The following is a 19,665-nucleotide window of genomic DNA, read 5'->3' as shown; positions in this document are numbered from 1 at the left end:
GATGATAAGTTGTTAAACAATGGAGGTTGCATATGATTCTTGATGACAACATAGAATAGTTTCATTTGTCTAATCATGTAATTTCATCTACAAAATCCTAATTAATGTAGAATCATTTCATATTCAGAAGTGTTGCTTTACGAGGGCAAATTCCAAGTAGCTGGTAATAGCTCAATAAGTTAGCATATGGGGTGGATTCTGAGCACAAACTCCAATTGCCTATTTTAACTCTATTAACCTGTGGTATTTATATGTTCTTCTTGAATTGTGTTTTTTTTCAAGAAAAGAAAATTTTATCAATTATGCCTTGGGGAAACCCCCTTGAGGTAAAATATAAAGTACGAAGGATGTTCCATAAGATGTACATCACAAATATAATGGTCGAGTGAACAACCAATCTGGTGAGCTATAATACCAGATCAGATTTTGTGCTAGGTGAAAGAAGGCGCTAGAGTCCCATGCTTGCTTAGAAGCACTCTCCTCCTCCTCGTCCCTGGAGCCATGTTGTAGCTTCTCCCATCTTTTGCAAAGAGTTTAAATAGTCTTCCTCCAGATCCTGGAGAGGGTCTCTGCAGTGGAGACATCCTATAGTTTAATACCATGGCTGCACAGTGCACCTTACTGTCCAAATGAACCAAGCAATGATGCTAGCGATCAGTCCCCATTTGTGACAATATCCCTGAGTCCATTGTGGCTGTGAGTAGTCTGGAGTAGCGATCATGCTCAAGTGTTGGCCAGCAATGAAAAGTGGATGGCTCCCCTGAAAATCCTTGTATCTACATGCTGGGCTGATGTTCCTCAAGCAGACTGTTGCCCCCTAGGTTGGTACCATAGTCTCATTTGTGCCATGGAAGACCATCCTAAGGCTTTCCTCCACACCTCCTGAGCTCCAGGGATATCTCATAGATGGTGCCTCTAGGTCTCCTCTAAGTCTCTGCATCTTTCACATGCTATTGGAGCCCTGCTGCCAACTAGGAAAGTCATATGAGCTACAAGCTGTAGAAAGAGAGAGATCGTCATGGGCTGGAACTTTCTTCCAATCTCCTCCAAACATCTGTCAGGAAGGGCCTTGAGATGCCCTGTCTTTGTTAGTGGTGAGTGGCTGCTGGCGTAGCTCTGATCCTGCTAATCAATATCCTCCCCAACCAGGTGTTGTAGCCAAAGAAAGCTAGATCTCATGATTGAAGAATTCAGTCTCTAGGTGCTTGAAATAATGCGGTTGTAGAGTGGTGGTTTGTTGGAGATTCCTAGTTTCTGTTGGAATTTTTAAAGCTTATGCATAGATTGCACTAGTGTTGGGGTGCTAGCTGGAGAGACCGCTTGAGGAACATGGCAGGGAGTGACAAAAAGCATGAAGTTTGTATAGAGAGATGAAATGTTTTTGTGTATCTTTAAACATTTTATTTTATAAAAGCACAATTTATCACATAACTGAAGGGTCATATAAAAAACCAGCATTTTATCACCTCACCACAATTAGGAATTGATTTTATAATAACCACAATTATTATCAATGCAGGGACAAAACTATTTGCTGATAACATATCTGCTTCAATTCCAGAGAGCCATGGAGTTATTGGCACAAGGTTACAAAGATTGACAGTAGGATGAGTGTATGCCAACTAGTGTAGTATTGAAGACTATACGATTGTCACCCAGTCTCCACATATGTGCAGAAAGTCCAGTAGCAATTCAAATAGAAAGTGGCCTTTACACCATCAGCCAGAAGCACTTTACTGCCCAGCAACTTAGCCTGTAGGGCCATGCACTCCCTTGCACTGCTGAATCAACAACAAATCCTTAGTCACTCTGGATCGTTCTTTGCTTGGGAGGGCCATTGCCAATGGTGGAGCCTATATTGGTGCTGTAAAGCCATAAACAAGTCTGTGCTGGGGGTGAAGCCTGTGCTAATGCTGATTGAGACCTGAAAAGGTGTGGGAGTGTTTGTGGTTTCCTGTCGTGTGTGTAAAAAAGGAAAGAGAGCATGAAAGGGCTCTACATGAAGTGGAAAGTATCGCGAGGAATAGGAGAGGAGCCAGGAGTGGTAAGGAGAAGTGGGTAGCAGTCGTGACATGAGGGACCAGCAGGGCATGAGTCCAGTGAACTACAACCATGAATAAACAACTAAGGACACTAGTCTCAAGTATCAAAGCAGTCTTCTTTATGTGAATTATTGAAGGAGCAGCACGTGAAGATTGATTATTTATTTCAATCTGTAAGTTTGGTATACTTGCATATGTGCGTTTGTACCTATGTAGTCAAGCAAAGCATGCAGGCAGGCAGGTGGATAGTTACAGTAGGTATTTATGCCATACATGGATACATAGGTGGTGGATAGGTATTTGGGTAGGTCAAGAAGGTCTGCATGTTTGTCATTTCTGTGCATCTATGTATCAGATATTCAGTACTGAACGAAGTCTGTCCTCTGAAACAGCTTTATGCTTAAACTTCAGGTGATTGCGAGGTCCTCTCCACAAGACAAGTTAATCCTTGTAAAGCACTTGAAAGAACAACACGAAGTGGTTTCTGTCACTGGTGATGGAACCAATGATGCACCAGCCCTGCATGAAGCAGATATTGGGCTTGCAATGGGCATTTCTGGGACTGAGGTAAGCTTGATTTTCTGGTTATTAAATGAAATTGTTGAGTTGTGTGGTTGATTAGACGAGTTAGATTTTAGGACCCTATGCCAGACTTCATACTGATTTTCTGCCAACTGTATTGTTTAAACACATGAAGTAGCACAATTCAGTGGCTATGTTGATTTTAAATAATGGAAATGTAAAACTTAGTCTGTATGTTATTCAGCTGCTTAGGGAAGTGCTTTGAGAATGGTGTAGTGTGAATGTTCAAAAGAATAAGAACATTGTGAATGCTCCAAAGAATAAGAACATTGTGCTTTATGTTGTCTGAGCACTGAAATGCTATATCTTATAAGGATGGATGCGAATTTAGCTGGAGTGATGATTGTTAAACAGACTACGGATAAGTATGGAAACTTATGCTAAATCCATATTGGGTTTCAGAGGATTTATGATCTGCTAACATGTGAACAGAGGATTGGAGTATGTGAAGGGAAAAGTCATTTGTATTGACCTTCCTAGCAGGCTACTGGTAGAAATCTTTTGGAACACCATCTGAAACATAAGCAATCTTTTCCTCCATTAAGTGCCCAAAGCACAATCTTTCTTCAGTGATGATTAGTTGTGTTCATGCTGTTGGCCTGCTGCTCTGTTTGAAAACGTTTCAGGTTTTCCTTCCCTAGAATGGCTTAACTCAACCTAGAGTCTGTGACTAGAAGAATAAGAAGCTTGTATTGCAATGTGCTTCCAAAGGACCTCTAACAACAGCCGGAAAGTTTGTGTAAGATACCAACTAATTGGTTTTGCCAAGCGTGATTTGGCTCTGTTTATCAGCATAGTTGAATTTGGAGCACACTATTGAGAGTTGAGTTGAGTTGACTAGAAAAAGTGATTGTTAGTATAGCATTGATGGTAAGCTGTCAGTAGGCTTTTGCACTGCTCAAAGATTGGTCATGCACAGTCAACTTGATTTCAGGTTCTCCAGTCTATGTAAATTGTGCTTTGCTGCTGCAGGTAGCCAAATCAAGCGCTGATGTGGTGATTCTGGATGACAATTTTGCAACCATTGTAAATGTTGCAAAGTGGGGACGGTCTGTTTATACAAATATACAAAAATTTCTGCAATTTCAGCTGACGGTCAACATTGTTGCTTTGACCATTAATTTCGTTTCTGCATGCATCACTGGTATGTATAGATGGTTTGTGTTGCACTTACAAAACTTGTAATATATTTTCCTATAAGTTCCTGGTTTATGAATGAGAGTACATGTAATGCATGGTGTTAGATGGACAGGCTATATATGTTCTCCTAAGGTCAATCTCTTCTCAGTATGATAATATCATATACTCAGATGATCTGTTGTGATAGCACATTTTAGCACTGTTTAATGGCAAGATTGCTTCTTCCTCTCCTCACCACTTGAAAGCAAGTATGATGGTCACACACTCCCCTCTTTTCTTCCGTAGCCCTCCCTCCCCCCTCCCCTTCCCCTCCCCCTCCCCCTCCCCCTCCCCCTCCCCCTCCCCCTCCCCATTCCCTTCTGCTTATCTAGTGTGGACTGCCTGCCAATCTGTCCCTGCTCTGGGCCTCCACCTCCTTTCTCGCAGTGATCAGCAATGTGTGGACTTGTACCTCCTCCTTTTACTGCAGCTGTCTACCTTGGTCATCAGCCACATGGCTAAGCAAACTTTTCACAGGAATAAGTCTGGAAAGAGCCCTTTCAGGATAGATATGTAGATATTCCCTCTTTCCAATACCACCAGGTTGGGGAGGAGGATATGGATGAGCAGGGTCATGAGGATTGCAGAAACTGTCCAGCATTGGTTAACACGAGATCTCTCTCCGCCATTTTTGACCAATTTCTGGAGGAGAGTAGAGGATAGTTATTGGGAGACTGGTGGTATCGATTGTGAGGGAGAAGAGAAAACCTATTTAAAGAGTAGCCCCTTTGCTGGTGACTTGCCTTGTATCGAAAGGGTAATCAAGCAATGAAATGCATTCCAGCTTTTCTTTCAAGAAAGTGGCTGCCTTGCACACTTTCAAAGGCTTAGAAAAATTACTCTTGGTCTCCAAAGTTGGCCTTGCCAAAGTTTCAAATGTTGTTTGAAGGTCAAAGCCTTTAGCCTGTCCTGTATACCATCGAAGGTTTTAAACTTGATGATTGCGCCACCGTATTTGTAATCTTTGACCATGCCCAGAGATGTCAAATTATCATAAATTCGTTGCTGCAAAAAATGGTGTTGTAGGTAATGTTAGTGATTTGCTTTGTTGGAGCTCCCAATTTATGAAACATTTCTGTTTGCATACTGTTAGACATAGAAACATGAAACGGGGAACGGGAACGGGTAATGGGGAACGGGAATGGGGACAGTGACGGGGACGCCAAACCTAGGGAACGGAGACGTGGGAACGGGAACGACATTTAAGAAATTAAAATTCATGAAAAAAATTTAATATTTCACTCATACTCCATGTGGACTCTGGAGTGTTAAAACCAAGGTATATAATCCACAAGGACAAATCATTTTAAGTTTTAACTTTAAGATATCATACATCATTCTAAAACTACTCATCAGAAATTGAATTGCAACCTACAAGGCTCAAGAGGTACGCTATTCAATTATAAAATGCATAATACATATGCCATAAATAATAAAACAATGAACAATGAACTAAACTTTAATGTCTAAGCTGAAAGAACATGCCCACAGTCCCATTGCCAAAAACTTAAAAGATTACAAATATGAAGTCTAATCTTTGAAAGAACATGCCCATTGTCCCAAAAAAGACCACAAATATAAAGTCTAATCTCTAGACTGAAGCAAAAGGCGGCATGCCAAAATAGCCAAAGGGCAATTGCAAGAGTGCAAGTACAAATATAATATCAGCATGGCACAATAGCCCCAGTGTCACATTGTTATCAATGATCATAATATCATATACAATGTACATGCCATGTATCATGAGACTCATGATAAGTAAACTAAATCAAAGATCATCATCATGATCTGAGGCTGCTTTAGCTACTCTTGAAGTGCCAGCCCCAAGAGTGAGATAGAGCAGAGTCAAGAGTGAGCACGTTTTTAGGTACAATGACGACAGAGTACCTTTAGGTTTTTAGATATATATATATGTGTAAATACAAGTGCTAAGGGTGTGTTCACACCCTTAGCGCATTTAAAGGCACGAGGCCTTTATTCCCAACAACCACCCACCTAAAGGCAATGTGCCTGAAGAGGAGAAAAGAATCAGCTAAGACTAGGTATGTAAAAAGATGAAATACATACTCCCATCATCTGTCGGCAATGAGCAAACCGCTTTGCTGGAAGACCCTTTGTGAGAAGGTTTGCAGGATTATCATCTGTATGCACTTTGACAAGCTCAATGATCTTGCTATCAAGTATATCTCTAATGAAGTGATACTTCATCTGTATGTGCTTTGTCTTTGCATGAAAGACATGATTCTGTGCTAGCATGATAGCACTCTGACTATCACAATGGAGAATAGGTAACTCTGAGATGCCAAGCTCTCCGACTAGACGTGAAAGCCATAAAGCCTCCTTGCATGCCTTAGTGGCAGCCACATACTCTGCCTCTGTAGTAGAGAATGCAACACACTTTTGTAGCCTGGAGATCCAAGAGACTGCTCCTCCTGTAAAAGTAAACACATACCGAGAAGTTGACTTCTTGCAGTCCGCATGACCAGCATAGTCTGCATCCGTAAAGCCAACAATAGATGCCTTCTGCTTTCCAAAGCAGATGCCCAACTCCTCTGTGTCTTTGAGGTATCTCATAATACCTTTCATTGCATCCCAATGCTTCTTGCCAGGGGCTTCTATGTATCTGCTAACCACTTCCGCTGCAAAGGCAATGTTAGGACGTGTAGCAACCATAGCATACATCAAACTGCCAACAGCTGAAGCATATGGTATCTTGGCCATTTCAGCGTTCTTATCATCAGATGTAGAGCTGTTCTCTGCACTGAGGTTCACATATGGAGGCTATGGAACCCCAATTGTTTTCCCCCCCTCCATATTGAAACGTTGCAAAACCTTGGAGATATACTCCTACTGAGATAGATAGAGTAAGCCTTTCAATCTATCTATGAGTATTCGCATGTGAAGAATGTGATTTGCATCACCAAGATTCTTCATGTCAAAGCTGCCATGAAGACTTTGCTTCAATGAATCCAAGGCATGAGTATCCCTGCTAGCAATCAGTATGTCATCAACACACAAAACCAAGATAATCAAGCTGCCATTTGTTGCCGCCTTGATGTACAAGCAGTGATACACTTGACTTCTATGAAAGTCTATGATACCATACCTCTTGGTGCTTGTTTGAGCCCATACAAACTCCTTTTGAGTTTACATACCATCTTTTCTTTCGCTTGTTCAACAAACCCTTCAGGCTGCTGCATATATATGTCCTCATACAGATCACCATATAAAAGTACAGTCTTTATATCCATCTGTATAAGCTCCATATTCTCAACTGCAACCAAGTCCAAAATGGTTCTCAATGTAGTCATCTTGGTAATCCACATGCCTTCTAGGGTTTGGACAATTTGGTGAAGTATGATCTATTTCTCCACATCTATAACACTCCACTTCTTATCTCTGACCACCGCGAGACTGTCGTCCTCTGTAACTTAGAGAGGGAAACCTCATTGGACCAAATTTAGGACCAAAACTCCCTAGGCTTTGGTCCAATGTCATGCATTGTCATTTTGGATTCTAGTAACTTGCGTCAGACACTATGAAGTCAAGAGTATGGATGTCTATCCCCATCCATTGGTTGACAAGATTAAGATGTGGGAGGAGGGGACTATTGTGGAAGATATGAGAAAGCAACTTGGGAGGCGGTCCGCTAATATGCGAGCCCATTCTTATATAGACCATGCATGACTTTTTGGGTCTTGGAGGGTACTTAGGTAAATAAGTCTCTGTTTTCATTGTAATTTCATTTTTATGTTTGTGTTGACTAGATATAGATGCTATGGCAAGCCTGTATGTGGACCAAACTTGGGTTTCTAAAGGTCACAAATGATAAAGAAGATAGTTTGTCAAGGATACACAACATTCTTGTTGGAGATTCATGATTTGAGAGAATGATTCCTTGGCCAACCTCTTGTAAGTATAAATGCCCAAAACTAGTATAAGTGAAATCCCATGATGCATTCTCTAAGGTCCACATTAGAACCAAAAGTGACCTTCATATTGTAAACCCATTTGCATGGAAGTGTTTTCTGCCCTTTAGGCAACTGCACCAAGTCCCAAGTGCCATTTTTCTCAAGAGATTCTATCTTTGACAACATGGCTTTATACAATTTCTTGTTGTCGTGTCTGTCCATTGCTTCCTTGAAGCAAAACGGTTCACCACAGTCTGTCAACATGACATAATCAGCCACATTGTTTGCATCAGGAACAAATCTGTCAGGTTGTCTAGTAGCCCTAGACGATCTGCTAACCCAATGGTCATTTTTTGCTGGCTGTTCTTGCAGATTTCCATTATCAGCATGTTGTCCTGGCATTTCTGCCTGGAAATCAGCATTAACAGCTTGCTGTCCTGGCTGTTCCTGCACATGTAGTGGCTCATTATCATGGGCAATAGCTGGCTGATAATTTCTAGCATCATTTTCTGCATTTATAGGTTCATTTACAGCAGGTATTTGCTGTTGTACAGAGGGCACATTTTGTTGTCCAAAAGGTATTTCTTCTCAGAATACAACCCTACGGACCTCCTCAGTCTTTTTTGGCTGTTTATGCATGCGATCTTCCCGGAAGATAACGTCATTGCTGCATACTACTTTTCTTTTCTCGGGATCCCATAATCTATAACCCATTTCACCCTCGTCACCATATCCTAGGAAAATGCATTTATAGGACTTTGGCTCAAGTTTGCTGTGTTTTTCTTTACGAATGTGCACAAAAGCCTCGTAGCCAAACACTTTCAGATTAGCATATGAAGGTGGCTTGCCCGACCATGCTTCTTGGGGAACTCCCTCTCCCCAAAAGACCTATATGGTGACCAATTAATTCAGTGAATGGCTGTCATAATAGTCGCTGCCCAGAAGCCATAGGATAATGCAGTATGAGACAGCATCGTACGGACCTTATTTTGTATGGTCCGATTCATACGCTCTGCAACTCCATTTTGGAGCGGATTATGAGGGATAGTGAGCTCCCTCTTTATCCCATTGTTGTCACCAAATGCCTGAAAGGCCTTGGACACATATTCCCCACCATTGTCAGAGCGAAGACATTTAAGTGTCTTACTTGTTTGATTTTCAGCCAATGCCAAGAATTTATTAAACTTGTCAAGCACTTCATCCTTGCTATGAATAGGTTAAACCCATAGTTTCCGTATAGCATCATCGACAAAGGTGACAAAATATTTCTTTTCCCCTAAAGATAATGTTGGTATTTGACATACATCCGAATGTAGTAACTCTAGAGGTTCTACCTTGAGTTTTGTGCAAAAAGTAGAGTTCTTTGTTCGTGGGGACCTTCCGATCCGATCTGTGCACCAAGTCTTGGAACATAGAGCATCCGAACTCTGCATTCTTCCTCGTTGATATTCTTCCTTCTCCTCGTGTCAGATACACTGCGCTTTTTCTTCTAGTGTCTTTTTTCAGCATACCTGTTTGACTCATGTGTCCCAATCGGCCATGCCACAAAGAAACGCTTGGGTGCTCGGTCACGGCAACAACATGGTCACGCACACTAAATACATGAAATGGATACAAAGTATCATTCTTGCAACCTTTGGCAATAACCCTAGATCCCTACAGATCTTTCATTTTCCATCTTTTTATGAGACGTCTGTGCATGTTTGCGATAAATACAATGATCATAATGCTCAAAATTAGCATAACGAAGACAAGGCAAGTAATCTCAACCGGCCATGCCACAAAGAAACACTTGGCTACTCGGTCACGACAACAACATGGTTATGCACACTAGATACATGAAGTGGATACAAAGTATCACTCTTGCAACTTGTGGCAATAATCCTAGATCCCTTACAGATCTTCCATTTTCCATCACCAAAGGTGGGGCTTTTCGTTTCTCTTTCTTCCATTTGTAGGAATCACATTTAAAGTGACCCTTCTTGCCGCAATAATGACATTCAACATCTTTGCCAACGTGATTTATTGCGTCCCTTGTTATCATATTTGCCTTTCTATTGTGATCTGCCCCTAGTATGCAAAGCACTGAAAGACTTACTGGATGCATTGTTTTGCCGATTCATCTCTTCCATAAGTAGAGCACTCTCTATATCAGCATACAAAAGGATTACATTAGAATTGCTCATAGTAGTCCTAAATGTATTCCAACTCTTTGGTAAAGTGCAAAGCAAGAAAGTAGCCTTAAATTCCTCATCAATCATGAACTTCAAGGCAACCAGCTGGGTGAAAATGGAGTTAAACTCACTCAAGTGAGTAGAGATTGTTGTACCCTCTTTCATACGCAAATCCATAAGCTTTTTTAGCCAATACACTTTGCTTGCAACACTCTTCTGTGCATACAGTTCTTCCAGTCTAGCCATATCGCATATGCAGAATCTAAACCTTCAATGTTGAACAACAAAGTATCACAAATTGATAGTTGGATGGTTGAGCGTGCAAGCTCATTTAACTCATCCCAATCATCCTATCCATATCTGCGGCCTTTGCCCCTTGTGTCTTGATCGGCTTTGCTTGCTTCTTTTCTAACAGGATATTGTAGCACTACTTTTGCCAAACTGCAAAGTTATGTGTGCCTTCAAGCTTCTTTATGTGCATTAGATTGCTAAAATCATTGTTGCCAGCCATGATTTTCATCCCAAAAGTGACAAAAAAATCAGCAAATGCAGGCCCAAACTGTCACCCAAGTGACCTAGGTACAAACAAGTACCAACTAGCAATAAATAACCACGTAGAAGCACAGATTTAAGATCTGTAATTAAATTTTCAGAAGCACCAAACCATGTGCTACAGCATTCCATAACTGATTACAGTTGTTCCAAGGGCATATGCATCACATTACATGAAAAATCCCAAAATTTCAGCTGCAATTTCTGTTGTACATGTACCCACGGGCAAAAAAATTGACATGAACGGTCAAAAGCCCCAAAATTTTGTGCTCAAAGCATCAGACAGACATTTGCATTTTCTCTGTCATGCATAGAACATGTCAATTTTGCCAAAATTTAAGCAAAACCCCCAAATTTTACCAAGTGTTGATGTCCAAATTGGGTGGAATTCAACCTGCATGTACATAAAATGACCAAATGTTGCATAGATTTTGCCCAAATTGCAAAAGCCTCAAATTGCACGGGGTCCAGTGTGCATCAATGTCGAGAAATTGGGTAGATTTCAGCCCAATTTGTGCATGTACATGAAAAGCCCCAAATGTTGGGGACAAAATGTCACAAATTTTTGCAATTTTTGAGACACATATCATTGTTGCATCTTGCTCGCACTAAATTTGGGCTAATCTCCAAATTTCCAAGTCTTGTGTGTACTAATTTTAGTAAAATTGAAAGAATTTTTACTAAAATGTGAAAGACCTCAAAATTCCCTGGTAAATGTGTACTGACTTTGCAATTTCCGAGTCAGATTATCTAGTTATGCTTTAAAACCTTCAAATTCGGGAAAAACCCTAAATTTCTGGGCCTAAATCTGCATAGATTTGCACACTGTGCTTGCACGTGCGAACACCCGGAGGAGAGAAGGTAAAAGCAAACTGAAAATTTGAAAAAAAAAAGGATGTGATGGGGGTCCGTTGACCCACGTCTAGGTCTGTGACCCGTTAGGCGTCACGTCGCCTGCCCGACCGCTGTCTCGTGACGCCACGCGCTGGTGTCTTGTCGCTGACATGGCGCTTTTGGTGCCCACGTGCCCAGTCGTCATCTAGTCTGCAACGTCGCCTGCTGGTCGCAACACGCCTGCCTTTGTCTGACAGTCAACACTCCTGTCGATTGTGAGTTAGCTACCCGCCGATTGTCAACTGCCCTAGTCTGTTGCTCGCCGAGAGCTTGCGTGTCAACTGCCTTGTCGCACCTAGAGCAACTGTCGCCTACAACCTCACAACCTGCTCGCCTTCTACAGCTCGGCACACTTCAGACGTTTCGAGAAGCGTGCACTCCTTGCCCGCTCTGATACAACTTTGTAGTGACAGGTTAGGCACGGAGATCGAGACAAGCAGTAGATATGCGCAGTGAGAGACAGAGAGTGGGATAGAGCAGAGTCGAGAGTGAGCACGTTTTTAGGTAGAATGACGAGAGAGTATCTTTAGGTTTTTAGATAGGTATATATGTGTAAGTACAAGTGCCGAGGGTGTGTTCACATCTGAGCAGATTTAAAGGCATGAGGCCTTTATTCCCAACATCCTCTTTTTGCTGCATCTCCCATCTGTAAATGGATCGGGCTTTGTTGTCATACTGTTACATAACATCCTCAAATTAGCACTAACGAATACTAGATTGTTTGCCCTCTTCAGACCAAGACGGTTCCTCTTCTTTGAAGCAATGTGAGCGTATGTACTCCACAATTGCTCCAAACAAGAGGAACTAACTGGTTGACTCAAAATACAGATGGCTAGTTGTTGCAACTCAGGACCATTCCAACCAAAGTCCTTCCACCACAAAGTTGCCCCAATCTTACATTGATCCTCCTGTGCATCCCCACAACCAAAAGAACCCGGAAAGGTCCTATAACATGAAAGTTGATCTCTGATCTTTCATCTAGTGCCATGATCATGTACTAGATGAGGCAATATAAGTCTCTATGCATCCATAACCTGAGTGTCATTCTCTTGACCCTTGCCCTGGAACTCAGGATCCACAACAACTGCAGCTGCATGCATGGGTAAGCTATAGGAGCTCTACCTCGTCACAACTAAATGACGTATCTCTTCATACACCTCATCATGCAGCTTTCATTCAGCCTATCCATAGCCTCATATACCTTGCCAATGCAAGGTTGCATAGCATCCATAACCCAAAAATAAATGCACAATAGGTGATACCATAGCATTTATCTGCTTTACATCATCCCAAAAAGTGGAGTTACTTGTTTTCTCGAAGCATAAGATACCTGTAGGAGCACCTACCAATGTTGATGAGGTGAACTCATCACTAAGAAATAACGTGCCTCAAGGCACCACTGCATTTTTTTAATTTGCCTAGTATCAAGAAGTTAAAGGCAAATTTGGTATCAGAGTATTTTAAAAGTATCTTCTTCGATCGCAAAGAGAAGTGATGGCGAAGAAACTGGTGATTTAAAACAAAGCTAACCATTTGAGCTTCTTGCTCTATGATAGGCTACCAATATCCTCTAGTAGATTGTTAAAGCAACGAGTCATAAAATATGAAACTGTGATATGCGGATAATATCCCTGGATAATAGCACGTGTTGCCCTATTTTCGGGCTCTTTATCTGCAACAAATCCCACAATATGCTCTAGGCCAATATGTAGTGATGGGTTAGGCATAGAGATCTAGGATGACGATAGTGTACCTTTAGGCTTTTTTAGATAGATATATATGTGTAAGTACAACTGCTAAGGGTGTGTTCACACTCGAGCACATTTAAAGGCACAAGGTCTTTATTCCCAACAACCTCCCACCTAAAGGCAATGTGCCTGAAGAGGAGAAAAGAATCAGCTAAGTCTAGGTATGTACAAAGCTGAAATACATATATCTATCCAACTCCCATTATCTATCGGCAATGAGAAAACCGCTATGCTGGAAGACCCTTCGTGAGAAGGTCTGCAGGGTTATCATCTGATGCACTTTGACAGCTCAATGCTCTTGTTGTCAAGTACATCTCTAATGAAGTGATACTTCACCTGTATGTGCTTTGTCTTTGCATAAAAGACAGGATTCCGTGCTAGCGTGATAGCACTCTGACTATCACAATGGAGAACAGGTAACTCTGAGATGCCAAGCTCTCCCACCAGACGTGAAAGCCATAAAGCCTCCTTGCATGCCTTAGTGGCAGCCACATACTCTGCCTCTATAGTAGACAATGCAACACACTTTTGTAGCTTGGAGATCCAAGAGACTGCTCCTCTTGTGAAAGTAAACACATACCGAGAAGTGGACTTCCTGCAGTCCGCATGACCAGCATAGTCTACATCCATAAAGCCAACAACAGATGCCTTCTACTTTCCAAAGCAGATGCACAACTCCTTTGTGCCTTTGAGGTATCTCATAATACCTTTCATTGCATCCCAATGCTTCTTGCCAGGGGTTGCTATGTATCTGCTAACCACTCCCACTGCAAAGGCAATGTCAGGACGTGTAGCAACCATAGAATACATTAAACTGCCAATAGCTGAAGCATATGGTATCTTGGCCATTTCAGCCTTCTCATCATCAGATGTAGAGCTGTCCTCTGCACTAAGTTTCACATATGGAGGCAATGGAATCCCAATTGTTTTCCCCCCCTCCATATTGAAACGTTGCAAAACTTTGGAGATATACTCTTGCTGAGATAGATAGAGTAAGCCTTTTGATCTATCTCTGAGTTTTCACATGCCAAGAATGTGATTTGCATCACCAAGATCCTTCATGTCAAAGCTGCCATGAAGAATTTGCTTCAATGAATCCAAGGCATGAGTATCCCTGCCAGCAATTAGCATGTCATCAACATACAAAACCAAGATAATCAAGCTACCATCTGCTGCCTTCTTGGTGTACAAGCAGTGATCCACTTGACTTCTATGAAAGCGTTGGGACTGCATGAATGTATCAAACTTATGATACCATTCTCTTGGTGCTTGTTTGAGCCCATACAAACTCCTTTTGAGTTTGCATACCATCTTTTCTTTCGCTTGTTCAACAAACCCTTCAGGTTGCTGCATATATATGTCCTCATACAGATCACCATATAAAAATACAGTCTTTATATCCATTTGTATGAGCTCCGTATCCGCAACTGCAACCAAGCCCAAAATGGTTCTTAATGTAGTCATCTTAACAACAGGAGAGAAAATCTCATCAAAGTCAATTCCTTGCTCTTACTTGTACCCCTTTGCAAGCAATCTTGCTTTGTACTTTGGAACCAAAAGTGACCTTCATCTTGTAAACCCATTTCCATGGAAGGGTTTACTGTCCTTTAGGCTTTATACCATTTTTTGCTTTCCTTTCTGTCCATTGCTTCCTTGATGCAAGACGGTTCACCACATTTTGTCAACATGACATAATCAGCCACATTAGTTGCACAAGGAACAAATTTGTTAGGTTGTCTAGTAGCCCTAGACGATCTCGTAACCCAATGGTCATTGTTTGTTGGCTGTTCCTGCAAATTTCCATTTTCAGCATGCTGTCCTGGCATTTCAGCCTGCAAATCAGCATTAACGACTTGCTGTCCTGGCTGTTTTTGCACATATAGTGGCTCATTTTCATGGGCAATAGTTGGACGATCATTTCCTGCATTTACAGGTTCATTTAGAGCAGGTATTTGCTACTGTAAAACGGGCACATTTTGCTGTCCAAAAGGTATTTCTTCGTGGAATACAACCCTACGGACCTCCTCAGTCTTTTCAGGCTGTTTGTGCATGCGATCTTCTCGGAAGATAAAGTCATTGTTGCGTACTACTTTCCTTTTCTCAGGATCCCATAATCTATACCCCATTTCACACTTGTCACCATATCCTAGAAAAATGTATTTACAAGACTTTGGTTCAAGTTTGCTGCATTTTTCTTTACGAATGTGCACAAAAGCCTCGCAGCCAAACACTTTCAGATGAGCATATAAAGGTGGCTTACTCGACTACGCTTCTTGGGGAACTCCCCTCCCAAAGACTTGTTTGGTGACTGATTAATTAAGTGAACGGTTGTCATAACAATCTCTGCCCAAAAACCATGAGGTAATGCAACATGAGATAGCATTGTACATACGTTATCCTGTATGGTCCGATTCATATGCTCTGCAACTTTAATTTGGGGCTGATTATGAGGGGCAATGAGCTTCCTCTTTATCCCTTTGCTGTCACAAAATGCCTGAAAGGCCTTGGATATATATTCCCCAGCATTGTCAGAGCGGAGACATTTAAGTGTTTTATCTGTTTGATTTTCTGCCAATGCCAAGAATTTTTTAAACTTGTCAAGTACTTCATCCTTGCTACGCATAGGGTAAACTCATAGTTTCCGTGTAGCATCATCGACAAAGGTGACAAAATATTTCTTTTCCCCTAAAGATAATGTTGGCATTTGACATACATCCGAATTTACTAGCTCTAGAGGAGAAGATTTCAAAGAAAGAGACTTTTTATGAGACGTTTGTGCATGTTTGCGATAAGTACAATGATTAGAATGCTCAAAATCAGCATAATGAAGACAAGGCAAGTAACCCAAACGAGAAAGCACTTTCATTCTTGTTTGATAGATGTGTCCCAACCGGCCATGCCACAAAGAAACGCTTGGCTGCTTGGTCACGGCAACAACATGGTTACGCACACTAGATACATGAAGTGGATACAAAGTGTCACTCTTGCAACCTCTGGCAATAACCCTAGATCCCTTTTACAGATCTTTCATTTTCCATCACCAAAGGTGGTATGAAAACCATCATCATCTAGCTGCCCTGTGCTAATCAAGCTCTTCTTAAGTTAAGGTACATGCCGTGCATGTTGAAGTGTAAAGACAGAGCCATGCTGAAATTGTAAGTGCACACTACCAATACTTGAAATGTCACATGCATAGTTGTCCCCAAGATGGACAACACCATGTGGACCCTGTGTATAGGCGGAGAACCACTCATGATGAGGGGTGACATGAAAGGAAGCACTTGAATCGAGAATCTAGGTATGCATGTCATCATCTTTATTTGCAAGTAAAGCATGCGCACCAAAGTGTGAAGAGAGAAAGAGTACATCACTCCCACTATCACTGTCATGAGTGACTACATTGACCTCTTCAATTTTTACACTGCTCTTCTTAGGCTAACTGTCCTTCTCTTCCTTTCTTTCATTTGTCTTCTTGCTTTTTCCTTTCTCTTTCTTCCATTTGTAGGAATCACGTTTAAAGTGACCCTTCTTGCCGCAATGATGGTATTCAACATCTTTGCCACGTTATTTACTGCGTCCCTTGCTATCATGTTTGCCCTTTTGTTGTGATCTGCTGCTAGTATGCAAAGCACTGGAAGACTTACGGGATGCATTGTTCTGCCGATTCTTCTCTTCCATAAGTAGAGCGCTCTCTAAATCAGGATGCAAAAGGATCACATTAGAATTGCTCATAGCAGTCCTGAATGTATCCCAACTCTCTGGTAAAGTGCAAAGTAAAAAAGTAGCTTTAAATTCCTCATCAATCATAAACTTGAAGGTAACCAGCTGGCTGAAAATGGAGTTTAACTCACTCAAGTGAGTAGACATTGTTGTACCCTCTTTCATTCGCAAATCCATAAGCTTTTTCAGCCAATACACTTTGCTTGCAACACTCTTTTGTGCATACAGTTCTTTCAATCTAGTCCATATAGAATATGCAGAATCCAAACCTTCAATGTTGAACAGCAAGGCATCAGAAATCAATAGCTCTATGGTGGAGCATACAAACTCATTTAATTCATCCCAATTGTCCTGTTCCATGTCCGTGGGCTTTGCCCCTTTGGTTTTGATCGGCTTTGCTTGCTTCTTTTGTAACAGGATATTGTAGCACTGGTTTTCCAAAGTGCAAAGTTATGTGCACCTTCAAGCTTCTTTATGTGCATCAGATTACTGCTGTCATGGCTGCCAGCCATGATTTGCAGCCCAAATGTGACAAAAAAACAGCAAATGCAGGCCCAAAACTGTCACCCAAGTGACCAAGGTACAAACAAGTACCGATCAACAATAAATGACCTCGCAGAAGCACATATTTCGGATCTGTAAATAAATTTTCAGAAGCACTAAACCATGTGCTACAACATTATCCAACTGATTACAGTTGTTCCAAGGGCATATGCATCACATTACATGAGAATCCCCAAATTTTCGCTGGAATTTCTGTTGTACATGTACCCACGGGCATAAAATTTGACACGAACGGTCAAAAGCTCCAAAATTTTGTGCTCAAAGCATCAAACACACATCTGCATTTTTTGTGTCATGCATAGGACATGCCAATTTTACTAAAATAGAGCAATTTGAGCAAAAGCCCCAAATTTTACCAAGTGTTGATGTCCAAATTGTGTGGAATTCAACCTGCATGTACATAAAATGACCAAATGCTACACAGATTTTGCCCAAACTGCAAAAGCCTCAAATTGCACGGGGTCCAGTGTGCATCAATGTCGAGAAATTGGGTAGATTTCAGCCCAATTTGCGCATGTACATGAAAAGCCCTAAATGTTGGGGATAAAATGTCACAAAATTCCTACAATTTTGAGACAAATGACCTTGCTCTGCATCACAATTTCAAAATCCGGGAAAAGCCCCAAATTTTCGGGCCAAGATAACACAGATTTGGCCTTTTGTGCCTAGCGTGCGAAACCCCGTCAGGAAAGGGGGTAGAAGTTGAATTTTTTCCTGTTTTTCTTAAAAAAAAAAACGATTTTGAAAAAAAACGTGTGACGGGGTCAGGTCTTCGATGGGACGTTGCTTATGTCTACCTGCCACGGACCACCATTGCGTGACTGCTACCCGTTATGTGCTGTCCGGTGCCCGCTGGTCCTCGTTAGCTACTGTCCCGTCACACCCACTGGCCCACGTCAACTGCAGTCGCCTGTCGTCTGTCGTCTGTCGACCTGCCGCACGCCTTGCAACACTTTCTGCTTGCCTGCGACTTGCCACCTGATTCAGGCTATAGCTACCGTCGGTCGTTTGTTGACAGGCAATACAACTGCTTCTCCTGCACACAAGCTTGCCTTTGACTTGTCTCGCCTACTTGCTCGCAAACTTCGAGAGGCACAAATGCCTCAACCGCAGCTCTAATACCAGTTTGTAGTGACGGGTTAGGCACAGAGATCTAGATAGATAGTTGTACATGCAGTGAGAGATAGAGAGAGTGAGATAGAGCAGAGTCGAGAGTGAGCCCGTTTGTAGGTACAATGATGATAGTGTACCTTTAGGTTTTTTTTAGATAGATATATGTGTGTAAGTACAAATGCTAAGTATGTGTTCACACCCTAGCACATTTAAAGGCACGAGGCCTTTATTCCCAACACAATAAGCTCAATACCTGTAATCCACTCTGCTGCAAATACATTTGCTGACTTTCTTGTGCTTGATGCATCATGTGAAGATATGAAATGCATTTCCCCACGAGAATAAGCAACCACACCATGAATGGATCGCTTGCGTGTATCACTCCAACCATCAGCAATCAAGGAAACTCCATTTTTAGCCCACAGGCTCTTTCTAGTCACTGGTGCTTCCTCAATAAGGCGCTTTTCCTTGTCGGGCAAAGTGGTGCGTAAGGTCTCTGATGATGGAGGTACATGCGAAGGGCCATACTCACTAATCTTCTTGCACATCAATTTAAAATACTCTGACCTAGCTGCACGCAATTGAATGTGGTCATAATAAAAAAAACATGCCACTGATGTATTCACCTCTTCCTTCTTCTTGGGATCCCAACTAGCATCAAGTGTACTCTATCTATGTGCAACATGTGGCGTTGTTGATGCCGTGGCTGATGCAATGTCTACAGTAGGTGTGGAGGTAGCACTTCCTGATACTGACCCTGCTTTAGACACATCTGATGGGGATGGTGTCACAAAAGTTGCAGGGTTAACTGGAACACATTGTGGTCTAGATGCAAGATAAGCTTGTTGACCTGCTACACGATCACGAAGCTCCCTTTGCGTCTCCAAGGTCACATTCGGGCAAAATTGTACCTTTGAATTTGGCTCATGTAGGAGATGAGCTCGAACCTGATTATGCATAAAATGAAACAAGTGGCGATTGGTATTCCATATTCTAATATTTAAGTAACTTTGAAAAATTAAAATCAATAAAAATTCGAAATACAAATGCATGGCTTAATGGATTACCATGTTTGCTCCACTAGTTCTCTTGTATGGGCAAAGCTTGCAAGCCCATGGTCGAGATCCTCCACAACTCAATGGGCGGTCAACATTTACTTCTTCCCACCATGACCAATCATCGAACC

General features: G+C 41.7%; 1 protein-coding gene across 7 annotated transcripts in view; it reads left to right on the top strand.

Moving 5' to 3' along the window:
• The window catches only part of LOC148008698 (putative calcium-transporting ATPase 11, plasma membrane-type), an 82,529-nt gene that overhangs the window by 52,716 nt on the left and 10,148 nt on the right, over window positions 1–19,665 (top strand). For all 7 annotated transcript variants that reach the window (XM_087674061.1, XM_087674060.1, XM_087674058.1 and 4 more), the window contains 2 exons: window positions 2,454–2,609; window positions 3,597–3,768. In XM_087674061.1, coding sequence (XP_087530187.1) covers window positions 2,454–2,609; window positions 3,597–3,768 — 328 coding nt within the window. The remainder of the gene's footprint in view (window positions 1–2,453; window positions 2,610–3,596; window positions 3,769–19,665) is intronic.

Source organism: Lygodium microphyllum, unplaced genomic scaffold (genome assembly GCF_053477565.2).
Source record: "Lygodium microphyllum isolate KBCC unplaced genomic scaffold, Lygodium_microphyllum_v1.1.10 scaffold_79, whole genome shotgun sequence".
In the NCBI taxonomy this organism is placed as follows: Eukaryota; Viridiplantae; Streptophyta; class Polypodiopsida; order Schizaeales; family Lygodiaceae; genus Lygodium; species Lygodium microphyllum.
Note: the sequence above shows the minus strand (reverse complement) of the source record. Positions and strands in the feature narration are given on the sequence as shown.